At 46.0% G+C, this 23,766-nt stretch overlaps 3 protein-coding genes and 1 long non-coding RNA gene across 4 annotated transcripts; 1 reads left to right on the top strand and 3 right to left on the bottom strand.

Moving 5' to 3' along the window:
- LOC8066089 lies at positions 7,946 to 9,361 on the top strand. The gene has a single exon (XM_021464880.1). It carries the CDS (start codon positions 7,946 to 7,948, stop codon positions 9,359 to 9,361), a length of 1,416 nt encoding a protein of 471 aa, XP_021320555.1.
- LOC110437050 lies at positions 9,639 to 11,549 on the bottom strand. The gene is made up of 2 exons (XR_002455103.1): positions 11,444 to 11,549; positions 9,639 to 10,943 (listed from the first exon to the last, which is right to left on the bottom strand). It is a non-coding gene; the product is annotated as an uncharacterized LOC110437050 (long non-coding RNA).
- Positions 12,858 to 15,879, bottom strand: LOC8066088 (pentatricopeptide repeat-containing protein At1g19720). The gene has a single exon (XM_002443710.2). It carries the CDS (start codon positions 15,673 to 15,675, stop codon positions 13,060 to 13,062), a length of 2,616 nt encoding a protein of 871 aa, XP_002443755.1. The 5' UTR covers positions 15,676 to 15,879; the 3' UTR covers positions 12,858 to 13,059.
- On the bottom strand, positions 18,465 to 21,963 carry LOC8066087 (cytochrome P450 89A2). The gene is made up of 2 exons (XM_002443709.2): positions 20,889 to 21,963; positions 18,465 to 19,294 (listed from the first exon to the last, which is right to left on the bottom strand). The coding sequence occupies exons 1-2, from the start codon at positions 21,918 to 21,920 to the stop codon at positions 18,866 to 18,868; spliced, it is 1,461 nt and encodes a 486-aa protein (XP_002443754.1). The 5' UTR covers positions 21,921 to 21,963; the 3' UTR covers positions 18,465 to 18,865.

Here is a 23,766-nt window from a genome sequence, read left to right as displayed (position 1 = left end):
TGGAAAGACATCCGGAAACTCATCCACTACCAAATTCTGAGGATCAACATCATCAGTCAGTTGGTTCACTTTAGCTGTGAGTGGTGCTTGCATTGTTACATCAACACTGATTCTTTCTCCCTTTGGTGTTGTCAGAACCACTACTCTCTCTTTGCAGTTAATATTTGTCGCATGTTGCTTCATCCAATCCAAACCCAAGATCACATCTATGCCTGAAGTTCTCATAACCATGGGACTGATAGGAAAATCTACCCCCCTTAAAGAAAGACTTGCTGAGGGGCAACGTAAAGAAACTGGTATAGTCCCACCCGGTGAATTAACTAACATAGGGGTGTTCATTGCAACAAGAGGAAGGCTATGAACTCTAACAAATGCTTGTGATATGAAAGTATGTGAAGCTCCAGAATCAAATAAAACTGTAGCAGGGATAGAGTTGATGCTGAACGTACCCATCATGATTTCTGGTCCCTCCTGAACAGTTTCTGCTGCCACGTTGTTCACCTTTGCTGAATTAGGAGTGGATCTCCGGTCGTTGTTCTGCGGATTAAACTTCTCTGGGCAATCATAGGACATATGTCCTTCCTTCCCACAACGGAAACACCTGGTAGGATTGTTAGAAGCACTCCTTTTTGTAGAGTTGGCATTTGAGTTCCCTGGGCGAGGTGTCTGCTGACCATGCTGCTGCTGATTATGGTTACGTTGTTGGAATGGAGGACGTTGGTTCCCACTCTGTGACTGATTCTGGAAACGCTGGGGTTGCTGGTTACGGTTCCACTGACTAACTGGTCCCTGGAACCTCTGCTGATGGCCTTGATGAGAGCTGAAACGCTGACGGTTATTGCTCCCGGATCCTTGTGCCAGCATCCTTCTCTTCTTATCCTGACTCTTCCGCATATTATCAAGCACAATGGCACGATTCACAAGAGCTTGGAAGGTAGGATAAGTGTTTCCTGCCAACTGCAACCTGAGTTCATAGTACAAGCCCTTCATGAATAAACGCTGCTTATCAGCATCTTCCCTGACATCATTTGGAGCATAGCGAGCCAACTGTTCAAATGTGTCATGATATTCTGCCACAGTCATGGAGCCCATCCTGAGTGATCTGAATTCTTCTTGTTTGAGCTCCATCACTCCTTCATTTATATGCCGAGCTCTGAAGTCCCTACAGAATTCCAGCCATGTGACAGGAGGAGCATTGTTGGGACGAGCAGCTTGATACGACTCCCACCATGTCTGAGCTGCACCTTGAAGCTGTCCAGAAGCATACAACACCTTCTCCAAGTCATTGCACTGTGCTATGTTTAGCTGCCTCTCCACAGCACGTAACCAATCATCTGCCTCCATGGGATCAGCTGAGTGTGTAAATACCGGAGGTCTTCCCTTCATAAACTCTCCACGCTTGTCCCTCACCTGAACAGGTGGTGGTGTTGGTGGAGGTTGTTGCTGCAGGTGCTGCATGAAAACGTGCATCATCTGATTTTGGGTTTGCATGAGTTCCTCCACGGTGATTGGGGCATTGCCACCATTGCCATTGTCATTGCCATTGCCACGGCCTCTGCCTCTGCCTCTTCCTCTTGCTGCCATCTGCATTCCAAGGTATATAAACACATCTTAGTAATGCCCAACATGACAATTACAAGAGTTAACCGAATCTGAAATTTTCTGGGTAACATCCAACGTCAGCAGGTCAGAAAATCAGTAATATCTCGAGTTCCAGAATTCAAAAGGATACATACTGTACACCATTGGAAAGATAAAGAAATTGTCTACAACTTTCATTTAGATCATATTACCAGATTCCAACGTGAGGTTAACCAAAAACTGGGTACAACCGAAACTGTTCCAGAATTCCAGACTGCGCAGAAACCTCAACTTTAAACAGTCATAACTCACAGCTCATAATAGATAATTTGGTCATTCTTGCGGCATTGGAAATATATGAAAGTCTACTTTTTCCCAGAAAAATTTGATGAACATTGCACGAGCAGAATTTGATTTATTCCAGAATCATTGCAGACTGGTCCAGAAAACAGCAAAAGACAGAAACAGGATATGACCCCAAACTACTATTTATTCATGTTCTTACTTAAGGTTCTTAACTAGGGAACTTGTGGACATGCCCACAAAGTCCCAGCACTCATTACAAAAATCCAAATCACACATATTCATAATAACAAATCAGCAAACACACCAAGTTCACGCCACAATAGCAAAAGACTCGAAATAACTCGTAAACTACTAACGTTCCTATTACATATGGGTTCTTTTCTATTCCTCGGGTGCAGCATCCTTCAAGATGGGTTCAACATGCAGCCTCTTATGAAGTTTGGGACGGCCTAACTCTGCTCGAAGGTCATCCGCTTCCCTTTGCTCTTTCTCCAGCAGCTTCCTCTCACGGTGTAGTTCATTCTCCAACTCTATCACCTTGAGTGTCAGCTCATAGGTCAACTCCACTTGTGCTTGAAGCTTTGGTTGTGAAGCATCTGCAACTTCTATGGCCCAAGTCATCTTTTCTGGTACAAAGCGAGGATAGTGGTATGTTGCATTATACTGAACATCCTCAAAGCGTCTACCCCGGTAAAAGACCAAGGCCTGGTAAGCTGCATCTGCCATGCTCTCCTTCATCGTGTCCCGGCTGATTCGAGCGATGTGTTTTGATTCCACCTTTCGAATCCCCTTGGTGGCATCCAGTGTCTTGACTATCAGCTCTGCAACCCAAAGCGATCTCCTCAGCGGGTGTTTGTGCTCAGTGCAGTTATACTCCAGTGTGGCTTGCAAATCCGGGTAATGGTGTTTCAATGTCAGCACCAAATTCTCATGGAAGAAATCCTTGGGATCTGCCTCTGGAATCCACAGCTCAGTAGTCCACCCCATCCTTGCATTAACAGGCTGTGATGGAGGTGGATCTTGCATCTCCTCATCTTCAGGCACTTCCTCCTGAGCTTCCACCCTTGATTCCTCATCTTCCAGCTCAGGAACTCCATCCACACGTTGTCCTCCTAGGTTGAACATGGCACGGTACTCCTCAGCAGCCATGCGTGCAGCACTACGGGTGCGGGGCGGCATCTACAAAAAGTTTTTAGACATAGATCAGATGGATGCAATAATTTCACAATAGAGCAAGATAGAGAAGCATAAACTTTTAACAAATAACAAGACCATAGTGGGAAGCATGAAGTAAGTAAAATAAGGACCTAAATTTTCGACCATTTGCTAACTAGGTTTGCGTCCTACAGTCAACAAAGCTTTGATACCAATTTGTCACACCCATATTTTAAGAACAAAATAGGATGCATAAAAGACTCATATGTGCCCCAGGAATAGTCGCACACATAAGTAGACAAATCTCAAATGTACCATTGCAGTGTTTATTACATAGCGAAACATAATAAATCACATAGTCTCATACAAAAATGATAGCATAGAGTAAACAACGCTCTCGACGGAAGCTCCACACAGGGACACTGTTGACTGGTTGACTCCAAACCTAGTACTCATAACGGTAATCCTCATTCCAGTCATCTTCATTATCATAACCTGAGGTGTTGGGAAATTGCAAGAGTGAGCACATATCGTACTCAACAAGTATAACCAGGGGTTCATGAGGCTCAAATAGCTGACACTGGTTTGACTGCATTTAGCTTTTAATAGTGGATAGCATGTTCATAATTAAATAGCAATTATCAAGGAAGCATAAATAATCCATTAATCACATGATCAAGTGTAAGCATAATTAATTCATAGCATAAACGATAATCAAATGAACATAATAACATAACAAGCTCATCATCTTAATGTAGATGCCCCCAAGGCCGCTCCTGACCGTGAGCTCGGCTAGTATACCAGTTTTACACTCTGCAGAGGTTGTACATCTTTACCCATGAGTCATGATTTACCCTTTCGCCCGAGGTAGCTAGTCTCTTAACCCCCTTCCTAGGGAGGTCGGCAGGGATCACTATGAAGCCTTTCAAAAGTTCGTCTAACATGTTAGGGCCGCAAGGATTCCTTTGCGAGCAGATATAGATACCCCCCTTCCGAATGGCACAATGACGCGCAGCCTATACACATAGGGACAGGGGCTCGCACTATACCCGTGTCGGTTCAGCCCCTCTAGCGCCCTTTCGGGTAACCGCTAACAAGCTAGAAAAGGTCTTCATACTGAGCTAAAGCCAGAGCCATAATAGCCCTCATGGTTGCACTGTTATCCCGGGTGATCACGTACAGACAAGATCTCATATCGTTATTTGTCCTTCTTTTATGTTCATTGCATAGCTATTAATCATCTTACAAGATCATGGATTATATCAAGCACTAGCACATCTACACCAAATGCGTATCAAGTAGGTAGCAAGGAATACAGGTAACAATCATCTATGATTTTGCTAAGGTCGACAAGGTGATAGCATGCATATGATATATATATGTAGTTATAAGTGAATGGGTAACAAGGATGGTCCCAAGTTATACTTGCCTTGCTCAAAGCTCTCCTGAGCTTGCTGATCCTCAAAAGCTTGGGCTTGGTCACCAACGTACGGCTCACCGTCTAATCCCAATCATCAATCAACAACACGCAATCCAATGTAGACAATCATACACGAAGCAAACAAGGTATAATTAGAACAATACACCAAACAGTGGTAAAACAAATATAAAAGTTTATGATAATATTCTACGCAGCGCTACGATCACACAAACGTAAAGTTCACGAAAATCGGAATTAAAACGAGTAAGATATGAATTTTCTAAGATTTCCTATAAAGAAATAATTAATTAAATGCTACTGCAGAATTAAAAAGTTTCAAAACAGTAAACTAATATTTCTAACATGTAGAGATCGTAAATACGAATCTAACGCAATTTGGATGGACAAAAACGGAGTTGAAATGAGTATTTTATGAGCAAAACAAAATCAGTGGCATTTCTGTAATTTCTGGAAAGCGTAATTTACTCAGCCCGCGGAGAATACGTTTTTGAAAACGAAAGGCGTAAAACTGAGTAGGCGCTTTGGACTGCGGGTGAAATCTCAGATTATCCAGGGGCTCTTAAACAAATTTCACCCCGAAGGGGTATCTTCTGTTTGGGGCCGTTGATCTTGGATCCAACGGTGGAAATCCCACCAGGGGGCCAGCGGCGGCCGGCCGGCCGGATGGGCACCCGACACGGCGGCGCCATGGGCATGGTCCCTGGAGCTCGCCGTTTCTTCGATTCAGAGCACGAAAAAAAAAACGAAACCACCAGGCGGTGGAGAAACTCACCAGGAACTCACCTAGACGCCTTGCTCGCACCAGGAGAGAACAGGGAAGGCTCGCGGCGACAGAGGGTGCTCCCAAACTCGGTGAGATTCGTTTTAGCGCGACAGCGGGTTCTAGGGCAAAGTTCTTGCGGCGTAGATGGAAAAACCGAGACGCGGGGCATCACTAGGAGCTTTATAGGGCTCGGTTTGATCTCAACATGCCAAATCCCGGGAGAATCGGGATTTTGGTTGGCGCCGGTTGCGTCCGACTCGGCTCCGTCTCGTGAAGAAGGAAGGAGGAGAAGGCGCCCGCTGCCATGCGGGCCCGCGCTGCCAGTGAGAGAAGCGGGGCGGGGCCCGGCTGTCGGCCAGAGAGGAGAAGAAAAGGGGCGCGCCTGCTGCCCTGGCTGGGCCGCGGCTGGCTGGGCCGCGGGGAGGGGGAATTGGGCCGCGCCCGGCCATGAGAGGAGGAAAGGGGCAGGCCGGGGCCTGGTCTTCCAGGGAGTTTTCCATTTTTTTTTTTTCAATTCCTTTTTCCAAAGAACTTTGAAACAAAATAAACACAATAAAACAGAACATACAATACAAAATAATTATGCTCCAGCGTGAATGCAAAACTCACGTTTCTAAACTTATGAAAATTTTTTATTTGCACAAAACTATTTATTTTGCTAGATTCAAATGCTCACACAAACTCTTAAATAAATCAAATTAATTCCTATTAATTGAAATTCACATTTTTGGGTGTTACAGGAACGTGGCTCTGCCATCTGATTCGTCATCATTTTGTTACAGGGATGCGGACCTTCACTGATTTAAATAGGTTTCCTTTTTTCCTTGTGTTTTTCACTTTGAGGGCTCAAAATCAGTCGAGCAACAAAATGGACTCTTTTCATGTAATGTCTGTCCCTGGTAATTAGATATTCCGCGAAATCATGTGTTCTTCTATCATCAAATCATTAATCAATTAGCTACCCATATTATAATGGATGGAAATGGCAAGGACACATGATGCAAAGGCTAAACAAGCAAAGACGATGGAGATACAGAAGGATGAAAACAAAGCCCACAAGGTAGTGTCCCAATTAAGGTGATTAGAGAAGCGAAAATAATTAGCCATGTTTCGTACTATGAAGAGGAGAAAATAATTCTTTAGCTAATATGATTATCTTGTATCACTAAGCGAGATCTAACTTTGTATATGTATTAGATTGAATGGCGTGGTGAGGTGCAAATGAAAACATTTGCAGAATGTTTTGGAAATGCTAACTCGGTGCTAAAGGTGGTATTGGTACGGTCATCCCACGAAAGACTTGCTGGAGTCGGCCATTTGAAAAAGTTGAAGGAGAGAAGCTTGGCATAGTGTTTTCATAAGTTATAACTTGCATATAGATTTGCCTGACTTGAAAATAAAGGTACGTTTGTTCTAAGGCCTTGTTTAGTTCCAAAAAATTTTGTTAAATTTTTCAGATTCTCCGTCACATCGAATCTTTAGACGCATGCATGGAGTATTAAATATAGACGAAAATAAAAACTAATTGCACAGTTTGGTCGGAATTGATGAGACGAATCTTTTAAGCCTAGTTAGTCCATAATTGGACAATATTTGTTAAATACAAACGAAAGTGCTACAGTGTCGATTTTCCAAAACATATAAAAATATAAAAATAGAAAGGAAAAAAAAAAGGCCACGTACGTATAATAATGGCGGTTATTTGAATGTAGCCCAAATTAAAGCAGGCCCAGGATGCGCACGCACGAACGCGGTTTGCTCACCCTCACCCTGATATATAGTAGGCCCAATACTACATGCGTGAAAGTAAAAGCGCGCGGCGGTTGGGTGCGGCGGTGTGCGGTGCTCCCAATCTGCCCAATCATATCAAGTGCGGCGGTCCAGTTGGTGTGATGCCGTGTTTAATTACGCAGTCTCATACTCCACAGTGCACGTACGTACTGCACTGTATATATATACGGTAAAATATGTCTTGCTATCTGTATGCAGCTAGCTGAAGCACTATGGAAAGTTTTCTTTTTTCTTTTTTGAATGGAGAAAGTTTAGCCTGTTGAGTGCAGATAAATTTCTCCTCTAGCAGGCCTACCGGCCTGGTTGAAAGCCCACGTACTCCACAGCTAGCCCAATACCGCGAGGAGCTGCCCATAATACCACTATTGGGTTGGGCCCCCCCACCCGCCCACTTCTTTCCTTCCTGGACTTCACTCACTTTGATAAATCACTGAGCAGCTCAGGTCGTCACTCGTCAGGCACTTTGCGTACAAGAGTGCTTAGGCCTCAGTTGGCAAGATTTTGAGGTTTTGGGTACGGTAGCTTTGTAGTATTTAATAAATACTCTCTCCATCCCAAATTGTAAGTCATTCCAAGAGTGCTTAGGTTTTGGGTACGTCTCTCATCTTCTCAAAGCAAGCACGTGCAAGCCTTCAAATGAAGCTACCCTCCCCCTTTTCCGCGTCGCATGCACTCTCAACCATGTATGCACGCAAAACTTCGATCGGGAGTCAACGCAAGCGAAACGATCGCAAGCTTTACCTCGAGATAGTACGGCTAATAAGACAAGCGAACCGGCTCGTAGATTGCACTCTTGAGAGAAAAACACATTGCTCATCGTCTGATCCTGCTTGCTTGCTACTAAGTGAGATCGATCGAGCTTCGACCACTAGCTAGCACGTACACACCAATCGAGGCATCGATCGATGATGGACGACGACGACCTCCACGGCGGCAACGGCAAGAACAAGCCGCCGCCGCTGAGCTCGAGGCCACGCCGCTGCTACTGCTGCAGCGGAACCACGGCGGCCACGCTGCTCATGTTCCTGCTCACCAACACCATCTCCATCCTCCTAGTCACCTCCGGCGCCGGGCCCTCCCTCCTCCGCCGCTACGGAAGCTACAGCAAGCCCGCCGCCACCATCGTCCGCCTCTGGGACGGCTCCGCGGCGCTGCACGCGGACCTCAACGCCACGCAGGCCGCGCTCGCCGCCGGCCGCGCCGACCTCGCCGACCTCCACGCCCGCGTCCGCACCGCCAACGAGCTCCTCCACACGCTCCTCCAAGCCATGCAGGACCACGCCAAGCAGGCGGAGCTCCCCGCGACGCCCACGACCAACGGCGGATGGAAGCGCGAGCCCGCCGGGGAGCTCAGGCTGGCCGTCGTCGGTCCGCATCATCACGAGGTGACCGAGCCCGCCGCGGGGGAGGCCGTGTTCCCGGTGCTGGGCCACGCGTGCGTCCGCGTCCAGGACGACCTGGAGCGGTACATGGACTACGCGCCCGGCGGGGAGTGCCCGTCCGACGAGTCCCTCGCGCACAGGCTCATGCTCAGCGGCTGCGAGCCGCTGCCGCGCCGCCGGTGCCGACCGCGGTCACCCAAGGGGTACCCGCAGCCGCTGCCGCTGCCCAAGAGCCTCTGGACCACGCCGCCGGACACCACCGTGGTCTGGGACGCGTACGCGTGCAAGAACTACTCGTGCCTCGCGTCCTCCGCCGCCGCCGCCGGCGGCGACGGATCATGCTTCGACCTGCGGCGGCGCGGCGGGCGGGGGAATAATAATAGTAAGCAGGCCGACGACAGATGGACGCGCGACGACGGCGCGCTGTCCTACTCCATCGACTCCGTGCTCGCGGCGCGGCCCAACGGCACGGTGCGCGTCGGCGTGGACCTCGGCGGCGGCTCCCCGTCCGGCACGTTCGCGGCGCGGATGCTGGAGCGCGCGGGCGCCACCGTGCTCACCGCCGCCGTCAACTCCGGCGCGCCGTTCGGCAGCTTCGTCGCGTCGCGTGGCCTGGTGCCGCTGCACGTCACCGCCGCGCACCGGCTGCCGTTGTTCGACGGCACCATGGACATCGTGCACGCCGGGCACGAGCTCGGCGGTGGCTGTGGCGGCGGCGGCGGTGTGATGCTGGAGTTCGCGCTGTTCGACGTGTACAGAGTGCTCAGGCCAGGGGGCTTGTTCTGGCTGGACCACTTCGTCTGCGCCGCCGCGCAGTTGAACGCGACGTTCGCGCCGATGATTGATCACGTCGGGTTCAGGAAGCTGCGGTGGAACACCGGCCGGGGAAAGGAGAAGGACCAGTGGTACGTGTCGGCGCTGCTGGAGAAGCCCATGGCATGATGAGCGACAACATTGTGTTTTTCTTACTCCTAATAACAAAATTGTGGTTGTAATAATCATATTATGTCTTGCTCAGGATTGCTCCTGGTCTCTGACTTTTTGCCCAATTGCAGAAAAGTGCAATACTTACATATGGTAAATTGCCGAAAAGCACCAGAAAAGTGCAATGCTTCTCATCCCTAGATGATTCCTCCTCTTCTAAACGAGCCACACAGGAGCTGGAGAAACTCTGGTGGGTGACCAAGAAAGTAGATTTCAGATTTGAAGAGAGAAGAGATAACGATAAAAACCGAAGTCCAAGAACTGATAAGACAGTACTTACATATACCCAGCTTGTACCTCACAGTAATGGTATTTTCAAATTTATACATATATGGTAAAAGCCTAAAAGGCGAATAACTCCTAGTTCTTTTTGAAGAAAAGGGACCCTAATCAAGTTCAACTCATCAAAAACACGACATCGAAATCTAGCACCAAATAATTTCCATACAACGTCGGTCATTATACGTGGCTGAAACGGAAGCAGGCAACTAGAAAACTCCACACTAACTTCACTTCATATTCTCTCCAAAAGCTTCCAATAAACAAAATATGAGAAATAAACAAAGCCAGGTTAGATTTCCCCTGGGGCACCCTTTCTTCCAATATCCAAGAAACCAGTGAAGAGAAAGGGCTTCGATGCAGCAGTGTGCCTAGTTCAATTCATTGGTTGCCAACATATGGCCCAGCCACCATATCCTCTGCTTCGCCTCTGCTGCTGGCTGCTGCTGAACACGTCGCTGCTGCTGGTTGAAATGACGCCCAAGGTATGCTTTCATCTGTACCTATGCACATTGGGTAACAATTTACTTTTCCAGTCCAGTTTATCTTATTTGCTCTGCGCCAAGGTCAACATTTAACAGTCCATACCTAGGCATTCTGAAAAGCATCACCTACAGGCCTCCTCTGCACTAAGGGCCGTCTCGTTGTGTGAATTGCGAACAGAATTGATAGCGAAAGCTCTTGACTTGTACCTACAGGCCTCCACTGCACTAAGGGTCATCTCAGCGTGTCGACTGCGAACAGAACTGATAGTGAAAGCTCTTGACTTGTACAGTGTCAACTTCTTTTGTGGTTTGCTATGTTGTGCATTTTTCCAAACCTCATCCATTTTCAGTGTCAACTTAGAAACACTCATCACAGCTGGTTAATGCATGTGCATCAGATAAGTCCAATCCATTAAGTTTCTGGCTGAAATTGTTCTCAGTGTAGCAAAAGTCACCAAACTTTATTCCTTTGAGATAAGTATGCGAAGAGTCATTGGGCACACTTTCATGGTCATCCTGGCCCCTGTTTAAATTCCCATTGCTTCAAAGACAAGCTGTACCAATAACAGAAGATGCATATGTACTTCTAAATTGTTCTGCAAGATGCTTTTGCTTTGCTACCTCTCCTATCCGCCATTGATGTTCCAGAATCTCTTCCAGCTTTCTTTCCTCTGCTTCAAGTTGTACCCTATGCCTAAGTTCCTCCTCTTGTTCATTGAAGTAATCATCACTTGTCGAGAGTTTGCAGTCCAAATCATTAGTCAGAAAGCATTTGACTGCAAAATGAAAATAGCATGGTCAAAATGAAAGGGCATATAACTACTTCCAACAAATTTGGTCAATGAAAGGATTATTATGTTGCAGCTTCTTTTTCAATAACACGGGCACAAGTTAGTCATTGACAAATAAAGTTTGCAGTGAACTTCAGAAACACGTACAAGCATATATGACATAGAAGAGACAAACAAACATCTCAGGAGCAGAGGGCCACTAATGACACAAAGACGGCCTCAAGCACCTAATAGAAAACATTAAATGCACAAGTTTGGGTGACGCCACATGGGAACAAGGCATTCACCATTATGTCACAATCAAGTAACATGTGACCTGATATAGAGAAACTTGGAGCATTCATTTATAATCTGGGTGGCTGCGGACTAGGAAAGTGATTTAGCTGGCTGCGAATTGAATGTGAAATGTCGATAGAGGCAACAGAAACAAGGTAATATAAAGGGATAGTATAAGAGAGATTCGTTTTTCTTCAGGAAACATCTACCTTTGGGTACACATAACATTGCTAGCCCTTTGATCACCTACATTAAGATCGAGTGGCCCACACTCACTTCTGTATTGTATCTTGTTTCCCAGAGCAATCACTGGCCATTGATCACCGCAAACAGAACAGCTTATATTAAATTTCTCATCAGACTGGCATTTAAAACCATAATAATCAAATAAATCCTCGAATGGTATTGGTAGGCATATTTTCTAACCCTCTGATCAAAATGAGTAACTGGAAATATGTAGTACCATGTTTCAATATTATCCAGCAAGACTATCAATTCACATGACTAACTCAAACAAAATAAAATTACAGGGTATGGTTAACATCGTTCAGCAATTATAGAATAATAGAAATGAAGCATACCACATAAATCGGCTGCTTTCTACTGCTGCAAGATGATATATTGATATATAACATATTTTGCGTAGAGAAAAGAAAACAAATAGAATAAAACAAAGCAAGCTTGTGATTGTGCAACTAAGCATCTTTCCATTAGTAAATTCTGTTGACAGAATCTGACTTTCTAACAAAACAACCATATGCTGATTAGAATGCCAGTTATTAATACTATAGAGTTACTACAGAAATCGCAAAAAAGGAAAATAAGGATTCCAAAACACTCAGAGGAAACATGTACAGTGCACCATACCCAAAGAAACTTGAACGAATGTGCCATCACAAAGAGCTCTTCTTTAGTAATCAATTTCATGAGAATATAGCTACTGCAAGAATCACTTACAATGTCTGCTGTTTCCTCGTCAGCGCTGTCTTGGCGAATGAGAGACTGGTCACCCCAGCTTGAATCCTTGGGAAAATTCAGAAGAATTGTAAGAAGGAAAATTCCTTCATGCGAACATAAAAAGGAGTAAAGTGTATGGTCTAGCTCAAAATCACATCCACCTTGAGCTCGTTTGATCTTCGAGAAAACAAGCCTTGTGCCACAAAAATATGAAGTTGATTGTTCTTATAAACTTCCATGCAAACACCGGAATCACAATCATTCTCAGCCAATATAGCCCAAGGTGCATGACTCAATAAATTTAACAGCCCCTTGAATTCAGTAAACTTTCTCATAATCAATAAGATAATCATTGTTTACCTGTCCATAACAATAACAATTTATTAAGATGATCAGTGTTTACCTTCTCTGCGCAAGAACACCCTAAGCATTAAGAGAAAATTCGAAAATTTAACATGACAAAAGCTGCCAAAAAAAACAGTGTCATTGCAACATACTTGTCTAACGGTTGATCTAGATTCCATAAACCATTGAACCTTGCCATTCCCTTATTAGAGTTGCCAGAAACCATAGGGGGAGCTCCACCTCTGTCCGTAGCAGATAGCATTTGAACACCAATAAATTCAAGCTTGAGAGACATTAACTAAAGTATAGTAAGCCCAGTCAAAGAAGATAAAGGTATCTACTACTTCCAGCTAAAAAGTAGCAATAAGACAACAATAGGCTTTTTTTATGAGCAAAACCAGCTACAGTAATTTTCTGTACCAATACAACCATGAACTGAATGACACTACACTCATACATGAAAAAACCAGTCCGGATGACGCATACATGAACAGAACCATTGGTACACTAATATTAGTTGTATTCACCAATAATCTTCACATGAGCACTTTCCATTCTTAAACTTGTGCAAACAATTTGAATCCTTGATCAGTATTTGCCGCTCATATTTTTCTGAAACTAGCTTGGCAAAGACGTGACAAAGGCTACACATCCTTAAGGTCTTTATTATCCGTATGTTTCTGAAAGGAGGGGAATTTGAAACTGCAAAAGCAATTGCTAGCTTCTCACAATGTATTCCAGATAATTCTTCTTTCTCTTCTTCAGCGTCAGTCCCATTACACAGCAATGACATTCTGATCTGAATCATAATCAACTTCAATTCAGCTATTGTATTCTCTAATGCTAAATTATCACTGGTTGAGAACAAATAGACCTTGTTCTTGATTTCAACCGAACAACTATCAACATCTTCCAACTCTCTTCCTTTGTTGTATACTGTCATGAGTGGCACATCAGCAGACTTTCCAGTTAGATCCCAATAATTAAAAACCAGCCTTTGGATTCTAGGGTCACTGGGATCAAGCAATGACAGCTCTCTTGCTGCCAGGTTTGCTAGCCTTGCATTTCCATGAATAGATGCAGCAGTAAGCAATGCCTCCCAAACTGCTAAATTGGGTATGAGTGGCATATTATCAATAAACTCATATGCTTCTTGTAGACTCCCTGAGCGGCCAAGGAGATCAACTATAGCTGCGTAATGATCTAAATCTGGATGAATGTTGTAATCGTGGGTCATATTGTAAAATATTTGTTTCGCCTCAGATACCTTTCCCTGGAGGCCATAGGCCTTGATTACGGCAGTCAAAGTTGTATGATCTGGCCGCACACCTTCTTGTTTCATCTCACAGAAGCGATCCAGTGCTTCACATGGAGAACCATGCAGCAAGTGTGCAAGAATTATACAATTCCAAGATATAATGTTCCTTGATGAGTGCCTATCAAAAACAGCACAAGCACCAGCAAGGTCACCAGATTTTGAATAGGCATTGATGAGTGCATTTGCAATTTTGCCATCCATCTCTAAATTGTTGTGAAAAATGCAGGCGTGGATCTCCCGTACTTTCGAAAATGCAACTAGGTTTGCAAATGCTGGAATGATACTTAATATTGTGATGTAATCTGGTCTCACCAAGAGTGATTGCATCTGCCGAAATATTCTCAGGGCTCTATCAGAATGGCCATTATGCACTGAACCAGCAATGAGTGCATTCCATGAAGCCGTGTCCCTTTTTACTCCATAGCTTTCCATCATCTGAAATAGCTCAAAAGCTCTCTCATCATCCCCATTTCTTATGTATCCCGAGATCATTATATTCCACGTTATCACATTGCGCCGAACACCAAGGCTCTCCATCTTACAGAAAAGCTCATATGCTTTGCCGCAATAGCCCGCTTGTGCATACCCTGCAACCATTGAGTTCCAGGAGAAGATATCCTTCTCGGGTATCTCATTAAATATTCTCTTAGCTGCAACAATTTCTCCACATTTTGCATACATGTCAACCAAGGAGTTCCCCGAGAGCACATTGTTCACGCTCCCAACCTTAATCGCGTGGCAATGGAGCTCCATGCCCTGACTCAGTAGCCTCAAACTAGCACAGGCTGAGATGGCACTCGCAATTGTCATGCCATTCGGTTCAACTCCAGCAAGACGCATGCGCATGAAACATCGAAGTGCCTCACCACTCCTATCACTATGGACAAAACCAGACACAAGGCTAGTCCAGGTGACAACATCCGGAGCAACACCGGACTCCTCCATCTGCTCCAGCATCTCCATGGCCACATCAAGTTCCCCAGACCTTGCATAGCTCGAAATCAGCGTGTTCCACGTGACAACCCCGGGCAACGTACCTTCGCGCCTCATATCATCGAGCAGCATCCGCGCCTCCTCCCACTCATTGGACTGGCAACACCCGAAAATCATTGAGTTCCACGTGCCCAGGTCCCGCTGTCCCATCTTCTCAAACACCACACGCGCACGGCCCAGTTCTCTGCACTTGACGTACATTGCCAGCACCGAGTTCCCAACCGGTACGTCCCTCGCTGTCTCCGCCATGAAACCACTCCGGATTGCCAGGGAATGCATCGCCACCCCAAGCTCCAGGTCCTCTGTGTACGCACACGCCTGTAGAATCCGGGTGATCAGGAACCTATCCGGAGTGACACCTTCCCTGACCATGGTCACCGCAAGCGACACGACATCCTTGTACAGGCCCCTGATGGCGTAGGCGCCGATCATGGCCGACCAGGCGAGCAGGTCCCTGCATGCCATTCCTTCGAACACCTTGCGAGCGTCCCCGAGGCGCCCGGCGCAGGAGTGCATCGTGATGAGCTTCGTCTCGGTAACAATCAGAGGCTCACTGCTGGCGGAGGAATGGAAAGGGCCAGGAGGCGGCAGGTGAGCTGTTGTTGGTCTCTGGGCGGGGGGGCTGGGACGGTTACTTGGGCGTGGAGGCTGGGAGCTGCTGCTTCTCGTTGCTTCTTGGAAGGGGAGTGCAAGGGGAGGAGCCTGGGCGAAAGCAGCCATGATGGGTTCTTGGAGGCGGCCATGGCAGGGTCTAGAAAGAGGCAATTGGGGAAGTAATTGGTGGGGTCTAGGGAGGAAAGTGGGAAAGGGAGCAGGCAGGAGCTCCATGGCAATGGGAGGGAAGAAGATGTTGGGATAGGGATACGAGCCAACCCAACGAGAGGCACAGACATGGGGCGGGAGCGATGAAGCTCACCGCGGGGGCCGCCGGAGCTTGCCTCGCAGCCAGCTGCGGGGCGGTAGGAGTGGGGAGATCGAGCTGGGTGGGTTCTGTTCCGACGAACGAGAGTGGCCAGAGGAGAAGACGACCGGATAAAGAACGATGCGATGCGCACACCTGGGATAAAGCGGGAAGAAAATTAAGGAGAAAAAAAACAGTTATTCTAGCGTGATCCAAAAAATGTTTGAATTTTGATACCGTAGTATTTTTGTTTTTATTTAATAAATATTATCTAATCATAGAGTAAGGTAAACTGTATAATTATTTTTTATTTTCATCTATATTTAATGCTTCATGCATATGGCACAAGATTCGATATGACGGTAAATCTTGAAAAGTTTTTGGTTTTTTGGTGAACTAAACAAGACCGCTGCTACCTTCTTAAAACCCCATACACCTGACAGAATCAGATCTAGAAAATAAAACAGAATAAAATAGAGAATTGCTTGTCTCTCCGTGCCCCTGATCCTTTGTCACCGCATCTCTATCCCCGCCACGCCCTGTTCCCCATCCCTCCGTGCCCAGTTTCTCTCTTCCTCACCGCATCCCTATTCCCATCACACCTCTTTCTCTATCGCTTCCATGTCCCAAAAACTTCAAGTGTAATCTCGCAAAAAAATATGTGAACTGCATAGTGTAACATAAGGATATAAATATTGTAACTTGCCAACATGTGTAGTGTAACATCGAAAATTATGTATTGCAACATCGAAAAATTATGTACTGCAACATTCGCGAAGTATGTACTGCAACATCTTATGCACCAATATTGTGACGTCCCAAAATTCAAACATGAACCATGAAAAACTGGAAACAACAATATTTGAAAAAGATAATTTCAACAATTGAAATCCCCAATTACAACAATCTCAACACTAATACTTCCTTCCTGCAACACATGAATCATCTTATTCCAGTGTAGGTTGTTTCAGCCCTGGCCCATCACCTTCGAGCTCGCGAGAGAGAGAGAAGAGAATAGGACATTAGAGTTAGCCGGAACCCTAGTCATTGTCGTATCCCTCGAATCTAGAGGAGGAGGAGGAGGAGGAGGAGGAGTAGTAGTTAGATCCATAGAAGGAGGAGGGCTTAGATCTAGAGAAGTGTTTACCTACCTCGTCGGAGCTGTTGTCTTCGTCCTCATCACCTGTAGGAGGAGCAGGAGCCGAGTCACCATGGAGCTCGCTGAGAAGGGGACGGAGGAAGGGAGAGATGGAGGGAGGAAGGGCGGCAGCGATGGATGCGAGCACGACATTCCTCATGGGGAGCTCCTACGTCTAGGTGCAATAGCGAGCGACCGAAGGCGTCATGGAAGACAGGAATGATGTGGGATCAAGGAATCGAAGCGTCCTTTCTTTTCTTTAGCGGTGGTATGACGTGGTGCTAACTAGCCCGCAGGCCCAGGTGCGTGGCATCCGGACAGGACGAACGCCCACACAGTATCATTACTGTTCTTTTCTTCAGTGGTGACATGACGTGATGCTAATTAGGCCAAGGCCCGGGTGCGCAGTGTCCGTACAAGACGAACGCCCGCACAATATCGTTACCGTATTCCAATCCCTAACACAACATGCAACACTAATTACATGAAAACCCCAAAGGATCTGTAAGTGAATTGGCTGCTACAGCCAACAAGTCATGATCACAAGTTAGAAATACTGCTGGTCTGAAAGTACTGTTCATTGATTTATTGTGATGCTGGCTGACAGAAAAAGTATGGCTTCTAAGACAAGCGGATGATCCTATAATAAAACAAGACACATGAGGAGGCAACTTTATTTAGGACAGCGTCGACAGTGTTGCTGTTCGACCCGTAAGGCAGGAGACAAATAAAGTAGTAGTATGGAGATATGGTTCAGAACATATCCATTCCACTGTACGCCGTTGCTCTGCCATTGTTGCCTCCGCCTGCTTCCGGTTGCTGCTTAGTTGGCAGAGTAGCCCCCCTCGCTGGAGGGGCCAACTTCACCACTGAAGCAGTTGAGGAGGACACCATTGGAGAGCCTCAGGAAGGTTGCAGTCTAGGAACCAGGACGAAGGGAGGATTGTGGTCCGCGGTGGTGTTGCTCCAACGATGAGCGGCGCTCCTAGACCGAAGAAGTCGTCTCTAGAGCCAGAGTCACCGGAGTGGGCACTGGAATAGCTGTTGGAGCTGTGATGCTTGTGCATTGAAGCCCATCGAAGCCTGGACGGCCTCGTGGAAGGCATACGACATGGGGGCCGTCCTTGGTCCGGCCGCCATGGAGAAGGACCTAGGAGTCGGTGACGGTAGTCGGACTGGTGTTGCCGGTGGAGTTGGTGGCACGGCCGATGTTGGTGGTGCCAATGCTGATCTAGAAGCCTGGATGATGCTGGAGGCAGCAGGGCGTGCGCGGTTGCCCTGGCCATGACAAATACGATGATGATTGTCGCAGCCATGGCAAGGACGACAATGACTATGGTGTTCACGACAATGATGATGGCTGAAGATGCGGCGGTGTTGTGCGCGGCTCTCCTCTAAGCGGACAGCATCGACGAGCAATGGAACACGGCAGGTGAGCAGGACACCGAGGACGATGGCAGTCATGATCAATAGTGAGTCGTCAAAATCCATCTCACCTTTTCGATGGGAGTCTTCTCCCTCTCGATCTCGAGCAGTACTGATAACGTGTTTTAGCGTGGTTGTAATCAAGAGAAAGAATGGATCAAATTGCAAACTTTTTATTGAAGATCTCACAATTTATACATGGTGAAACAACGTCACGGGAGTTGCAAGACGCTCGTTTGGGATCGTGGATACACGGTCACTCAACGGATAACCCTTCTGGTGATGTTGATTCCTAAGGGTGGTGCTGTCGATTCTTGAGGGTGGAGTAGTCCATACGAAACAACGATTGTTACAGGGAGATATTACATTGATCATTGGATTAGGGTAAAGGCTAAGATTAATCAACGTTGCTAATTGATATGATCTCTCTAATCCTATTGATTCATCTCCTTGAGGCACGGATTGCTTCCTAACAATATCAAAGGCCCACACACAACACGATGGATTGCCTGCTCCAACTGGACCAGCAGGACACTGCTTGTCCATCCAATAAGTTAACGAATGCTTTTGACCTCCGGACGGCGAGGCACAACGTGAGCACGTAGTGGACGCTTCATGAAATTGAACAACAAGACGTTGGCATCAGTGTGGAGTTGGACAGCATGCTCACCCTCTGCTTCGCTCCACTCGAACTCCCTCACAAGGTTTGCCATGAAGTAACCGATGTGGAGCAATGACATGCTTATAGCAGGGCACATCCTCTTGCCGGCCCCAAAAGGCATCATCTTCATCTCCCCGGCCATGGACAGCAGGTTCTTGGTAATGCTTTCTGCACCTCGATATGCTTGAAATCGTTCTGGCTTGAACTCATCAGGGTCAGTCCACATTGTCTTGTCTCGCCCTAGGGCCTCCAACGAGAAGACCATCTTGGTACCCACAGGAATATGCTGGCCATCATGAACCACTTGGTCTTCTTCCATCACCTTTTTTTCATATACATGTTGTTGGTTAGATAATCTTGTATAAGTAATTATTTGGTCATGAAAACTGTTTCTCACTCTTCTTGACTTTAAATAGCTCTAAAAAATAATATATAGTTAACAAATGCAAATATAATGGTTGCAAGAGGATTGTATAGAGAAAATTATAATTATTATTGAATGTCTGGAGCATATTATTTGGCACTAAGAACATCTGCAATAGTTCCCAAAACCCACTTCCAGTCTTGGTTCTTTTGCAAGACTGAAAATATAAGAAAAATTCAATGACGAGAACAGTTCCCATGGAGCAACCGTGTGGACACCCATAGTTAATTTTACGTGACACGTATAGATGGCCATAAGACCTGCAGACCATGGGCATGGCCCATGGCCTAGCTTAGGCACATCATGACACGATGGCCATCGGGCTCGACCTGACTCTAGGGCCATGCTCGGACTATTGTCTCAGCATGCCGTGTCGGTCTGATTGGCGGGTCTACCTTTACCACCTTCACTTCTCATATATACACACACATCAAGACCCTAGCTCCTAACCAATCCTGAGATATTGCACGCCTCCTTCTCTCCTCTTCGTAGACTCCGTTCCACATGCCTTTTCTTTTGCTCCATGCCTCTTATTCAACTCCGCGTGTGCGCTCTACCTTGACGCCCCGGCCCCCTCCCATCCCTTCTCCACACACGCTCCCATCCCATTGTTAGCGCCCAAGGCGACTCCTCTACTAGAGTGGGTAGCACGACCCCGTCAAATAGTCACTACACCAAAATGGAAATTCCTTGAGGGTCCAGGATTTCCTTGATTGCCAAAATCCAACCGCCAAGGAATTTATCATTTCCTTAGGGGGGTTGTAGTAAACCGCTAAGGAAATGTGTATCCTTGGTGGTTTCTACTCGACCTTTCTTGAGTGATGTTGGGAACTGCAAGGAAAAGACCATTTCCTTGAGTGCTATTGCAAACCGCTAAGGAAAATAAATTTTAAGAGATCAACATTTTTTATGAATTTTTTAAATGATCCCGGATAGAGAAATGGCCTAAATAAAAGTTATATAACTCAAAAAGATGTAAAACTTTCCTGTTCAAACTTTTTTATTTGAATTCATTTATTGTGTCAAATATGCATTACAAAATTCACCAAACTATATACAAAAGCAATGCGTTAGCTATTTAGTCACAAATGATTCCAAGGTGCGCTGGTAAGGACCTAACCATTCGAAGGTGGTTGTTGTGAGTTTGAAACTCAGTAACTGCATTAGTTTTGAGATTTTTTTTTTGATATATTTTCTTGGCGGTTAACATATTTTTGAATTTCCTCGACTGCCGACTCATTTTCTAGTCGCCTGCCGACTCATTTCCTTGACTGCCGATTACGGGCGGTGGGCGTGATCTAAGTGCAAAAGAAGACTGAGTTGCCGTCAACAAACCTTTGCATGTGTGGAACCCAACAAATATATATGCTTACAATGCAATTTCTAACATTTTTTAGCTTTACCTGGAAAACTCATTGATTTATGAATTCAATTTTTCTGAACTATATATATTGGAGAGATGCTCTTATAGGACTATAAGCACTTGGCTTACCTGCCTAAATACCCACATGGTGGTGGGATGCAGCCGCAAGGCCTCCAAGATGACAGTGTTGAGGTGGTCTAGCTTCCCAAGAACCTCCTCCCCAACCTCCTCCTCGTTGGCCCCAACAACAGCGTCGATCTCCCTCCGGATGGCCTCCTGCATGTCTGGGCGCTTCATTAGGTTCGCCATGATCCACTGCAGCGCCGCGGATAGGGATTCAGTTCCGGAACCAAGAAACTCCGAGCAGAGCCCCACGAGTTCACCATCCTCGAGCCTTCGTTGCTTGCCTCCAGCTATGCCCGGAACATGAAGATCCAGGAGTGTGTGCACGTATGTCGTCGTCGTCTCGTCAGAGCTCCGGCGATGTATGCGGCAGCCGTCGATGAGCGGGAGGTACAGCTGCTCCTGCTTCTGTCGTATCGCCACCAGCTTGTTCCACCGCTTGCGGTAGATTAACCTCCACAGCGCCAGGAACGGCGCAGACACGAACGTGCGTGCCGCAGGCAAGGACAGGATGAGCTCCATTTGGACATCAGCCATGGCGCGGACCACGGCCGCGTCGACGCCGTCGCCGAAGCACATGGTAGAGACGAGGCCAAATACCGCGCTGCGGATGCTCTCCGTGGCAAGCACCACGCCGCCGCCGCCGGCGAGCTGCTGCTGTTCCCTGAGGTCCTCTACGAGGCGGCGTAGCGTACGGCGACGCGTGGCGGCGTAGCCACGCAGGTGCTTCGGGTGGAGGACTCCCGAGGTGAGGTTGTGGCGGAGGGCGCGCCAGAGCTGACCGTAGGGTGCCGAGATGATGTTGTGGTAGAGGCGGCCGGAGAGGACGGCGCTGGGTGACATCGATGGAGGCCGGTTGGAGAAGGAGCCGCCGCCGACGAGAAGGCGATGCGCCGCGGCATAGTCCGTGACGAACATAGCTGGTGGCTTACTTGCTAGAACCAACTTGACGAGGTTGGCCACCTTCGTCGGCGTTGCACGCCGGACGATCAGGATGACCACCGGGAGAACCAGCGAGAGCAACACAAGAACTTGCATGATTGCTGTTGAGGTTGATGAGCCTCAGATGCAGCTGTTATATAAGGTCATTCTCAGCGAGAGTTTTATAACTCAGTTTGTAACACAATCCACATTTTAAAAATAGTGTAGAAAGAGTTTTATCTCTATGAAACTTTTTCTACCCTATAAAATTCTTATCACTTCTCTTTTTATTAATATATAATATGACATCGATATATTTAATATTCATGAAACTATGATCGGCCTAAGGTATAAGTTCCGCTTGGCACTGCTAGTAGGCTGTAACTACCCTATGTATGCCATTATTAGTAAATAAACCTTGTGAATTTTGAGATTGTTTGGGACTGCTCTACAAACTCTGCTCCACAAACTCTACCATGGAGCAGCTCCAAAAAAACTGGAGTTTGTGAAGTACCTCTTTAGGTGCTCTCACAACTCCACCCTTTTTCCTCGAACTGAGTGCGTGGAGCTGAAACCGTTTGGCTAAAAAACGTGGAGCAGAGCTGAAAAACGTGGAGCAGAGCAGTCCCAAACACCCTTATATCTGAGAGTAGAGATGATATGACTTTTAGCTCAGTTGTTATTGTCGCCTCTTATTAGTTTATTTTATGCGTGTTATCGTGTAATCAATGATTGAGATTACATATATATTACCATTAATTCACCACCAACTATATATGTACTGAACAATATATATATAAAATGAGTGGTTAGCTCAGGCACTGTCCAGGCTACAAATTAAAGATCTATTAAATAAATGATGCTTGATCTAATGGTAGAAGTGTACTTTTTTATTGGGAGGGACATATATATAGAGAGAGAGAAATGCTGGCTTAGCGATGGTTATACGAATCCGTGTAGTAAAACGCATGTAGTATTCGTATGCATTGCATATGGCACCGATGATACAAAAATGATCTTTGCATGCCAATGTCTATTCAATCAGAAATGGTAATCGATTATGCAGTTCGGATGGAGTCCGGCCCATTGCCATCGACAACCTTTGCAGATGGATTTCTAGGAACAGCATATCAAATGGATGCCTTTGGAAACAGAGCTATTTTCATAGGAGGCCATGTTAATTAAACAATCACTACAAATGCTCATTTTTATAGACTAATGCTTAACCCTCGTATCTAGCCTAAATATGGATATTTGTAGAGGCGTTCACCTTAAATAACTGCCACTGAAATCCATTTAGTTTTTAAAGGATGCAGGACAAATATATAGCTTTTTTGTACGAGACTGGACGACGAAGATAAAGTTTATATAAAAAATGTAGAGCTGGACAATATCTATGTACAACTGTGGACGTAGATAGCCTCTGTGTATCATCAAGCCTAACATTATGCGCGATCGGGGGAAGAAGTCTTAGTGACCTGAAGTATATCCTTATGGATGTACAATGTGGATTAGTGGTTGTGTTTTGACAACTGCCACCATGGGGTACATTGTCGTGTCAACTTAGGAGTTTACCCTACTATGACCTGAGTTTTTTTACTTAATGCACTTATATTTTCACATCTAGGCTTTACCGTACCTTTTGTAAAATTAGCTTAGGCTAGTTGATAGGATTGACTCTAGGTCATAGGTTTGGATAAGTAGAGGCTTTAGATAAACATAATAATCAACGACTATGTGTCATAACTTAGAAAGATCTATCACCCCTTACCCTATTGGGTCACATATACATGGCATCAAGATCCTTTTGGGTAATTGGCAAATGTTTCATTTTGAGATGGCCAAATATTTATTAGAAGTTCTCAGATCTATTTTTAAAAAATGAAATTTTGATTTTTTTGTCTCTATTATCTTATTAATTAAGTTGAGCTTCACAATGGAATTTGAAGGGATATATCATGTG

The sequence above is a fragment of the Sorghum bicolor genome, chromosome 7 (genome assembly GCF_000003195.3).
Source record: "Sorghum bicolor cultivar BTx623 chromosome 7, Sorghum_bicolor_NCBIv3, whole genome shotgun sequence".
In the NCBI taxonomy this organism is placed as follows: domain Eukaryota; kingdom Viridiplantae; phylum Streptophyta; class Magnoliopsida; order Poales; family Poaceae; genus Sorghum; species Sorghum bicolor.
The sequence above is the reverse complement of the archived record's forward strand: the minus strand, read 5'-3'. Positions and strand labels throughout refer to the sequence as shown.

Excerpts from the sequence above, each read along its gene's own strand:
- LOC8066087 (XM_002443709.2), bottom strand. The coding sequence starts at position 21,920 with ATGCAAGTTCTTGTGTTGCTCTCGCTGGTTCTCCCGGTGGTCATCCTG. Across the intron at positions 19,295-20,888 it reads CCATGTGGGTATTTAGGCAG|GTGATGGAAGAAGACCAAGT; the intron begins GTAAGCCAAGTG and ends TATGAAAAAAAG.
- LOC8066088 (XM_002443710.2), bottom strand. The coding sequence starts at position 15,675 with ATGGAGCTCCTGCCTGCTCCCTTTCCCACTTTCCTCCCTAGACCCCAC.
- LOC8066089 (XM_021464880.1), top strand. The coding sequence starts at position 7,946 with ATGGACGACGACGACCTCCACGGCGGCAACGGCAAGAACAAGCCGCCG.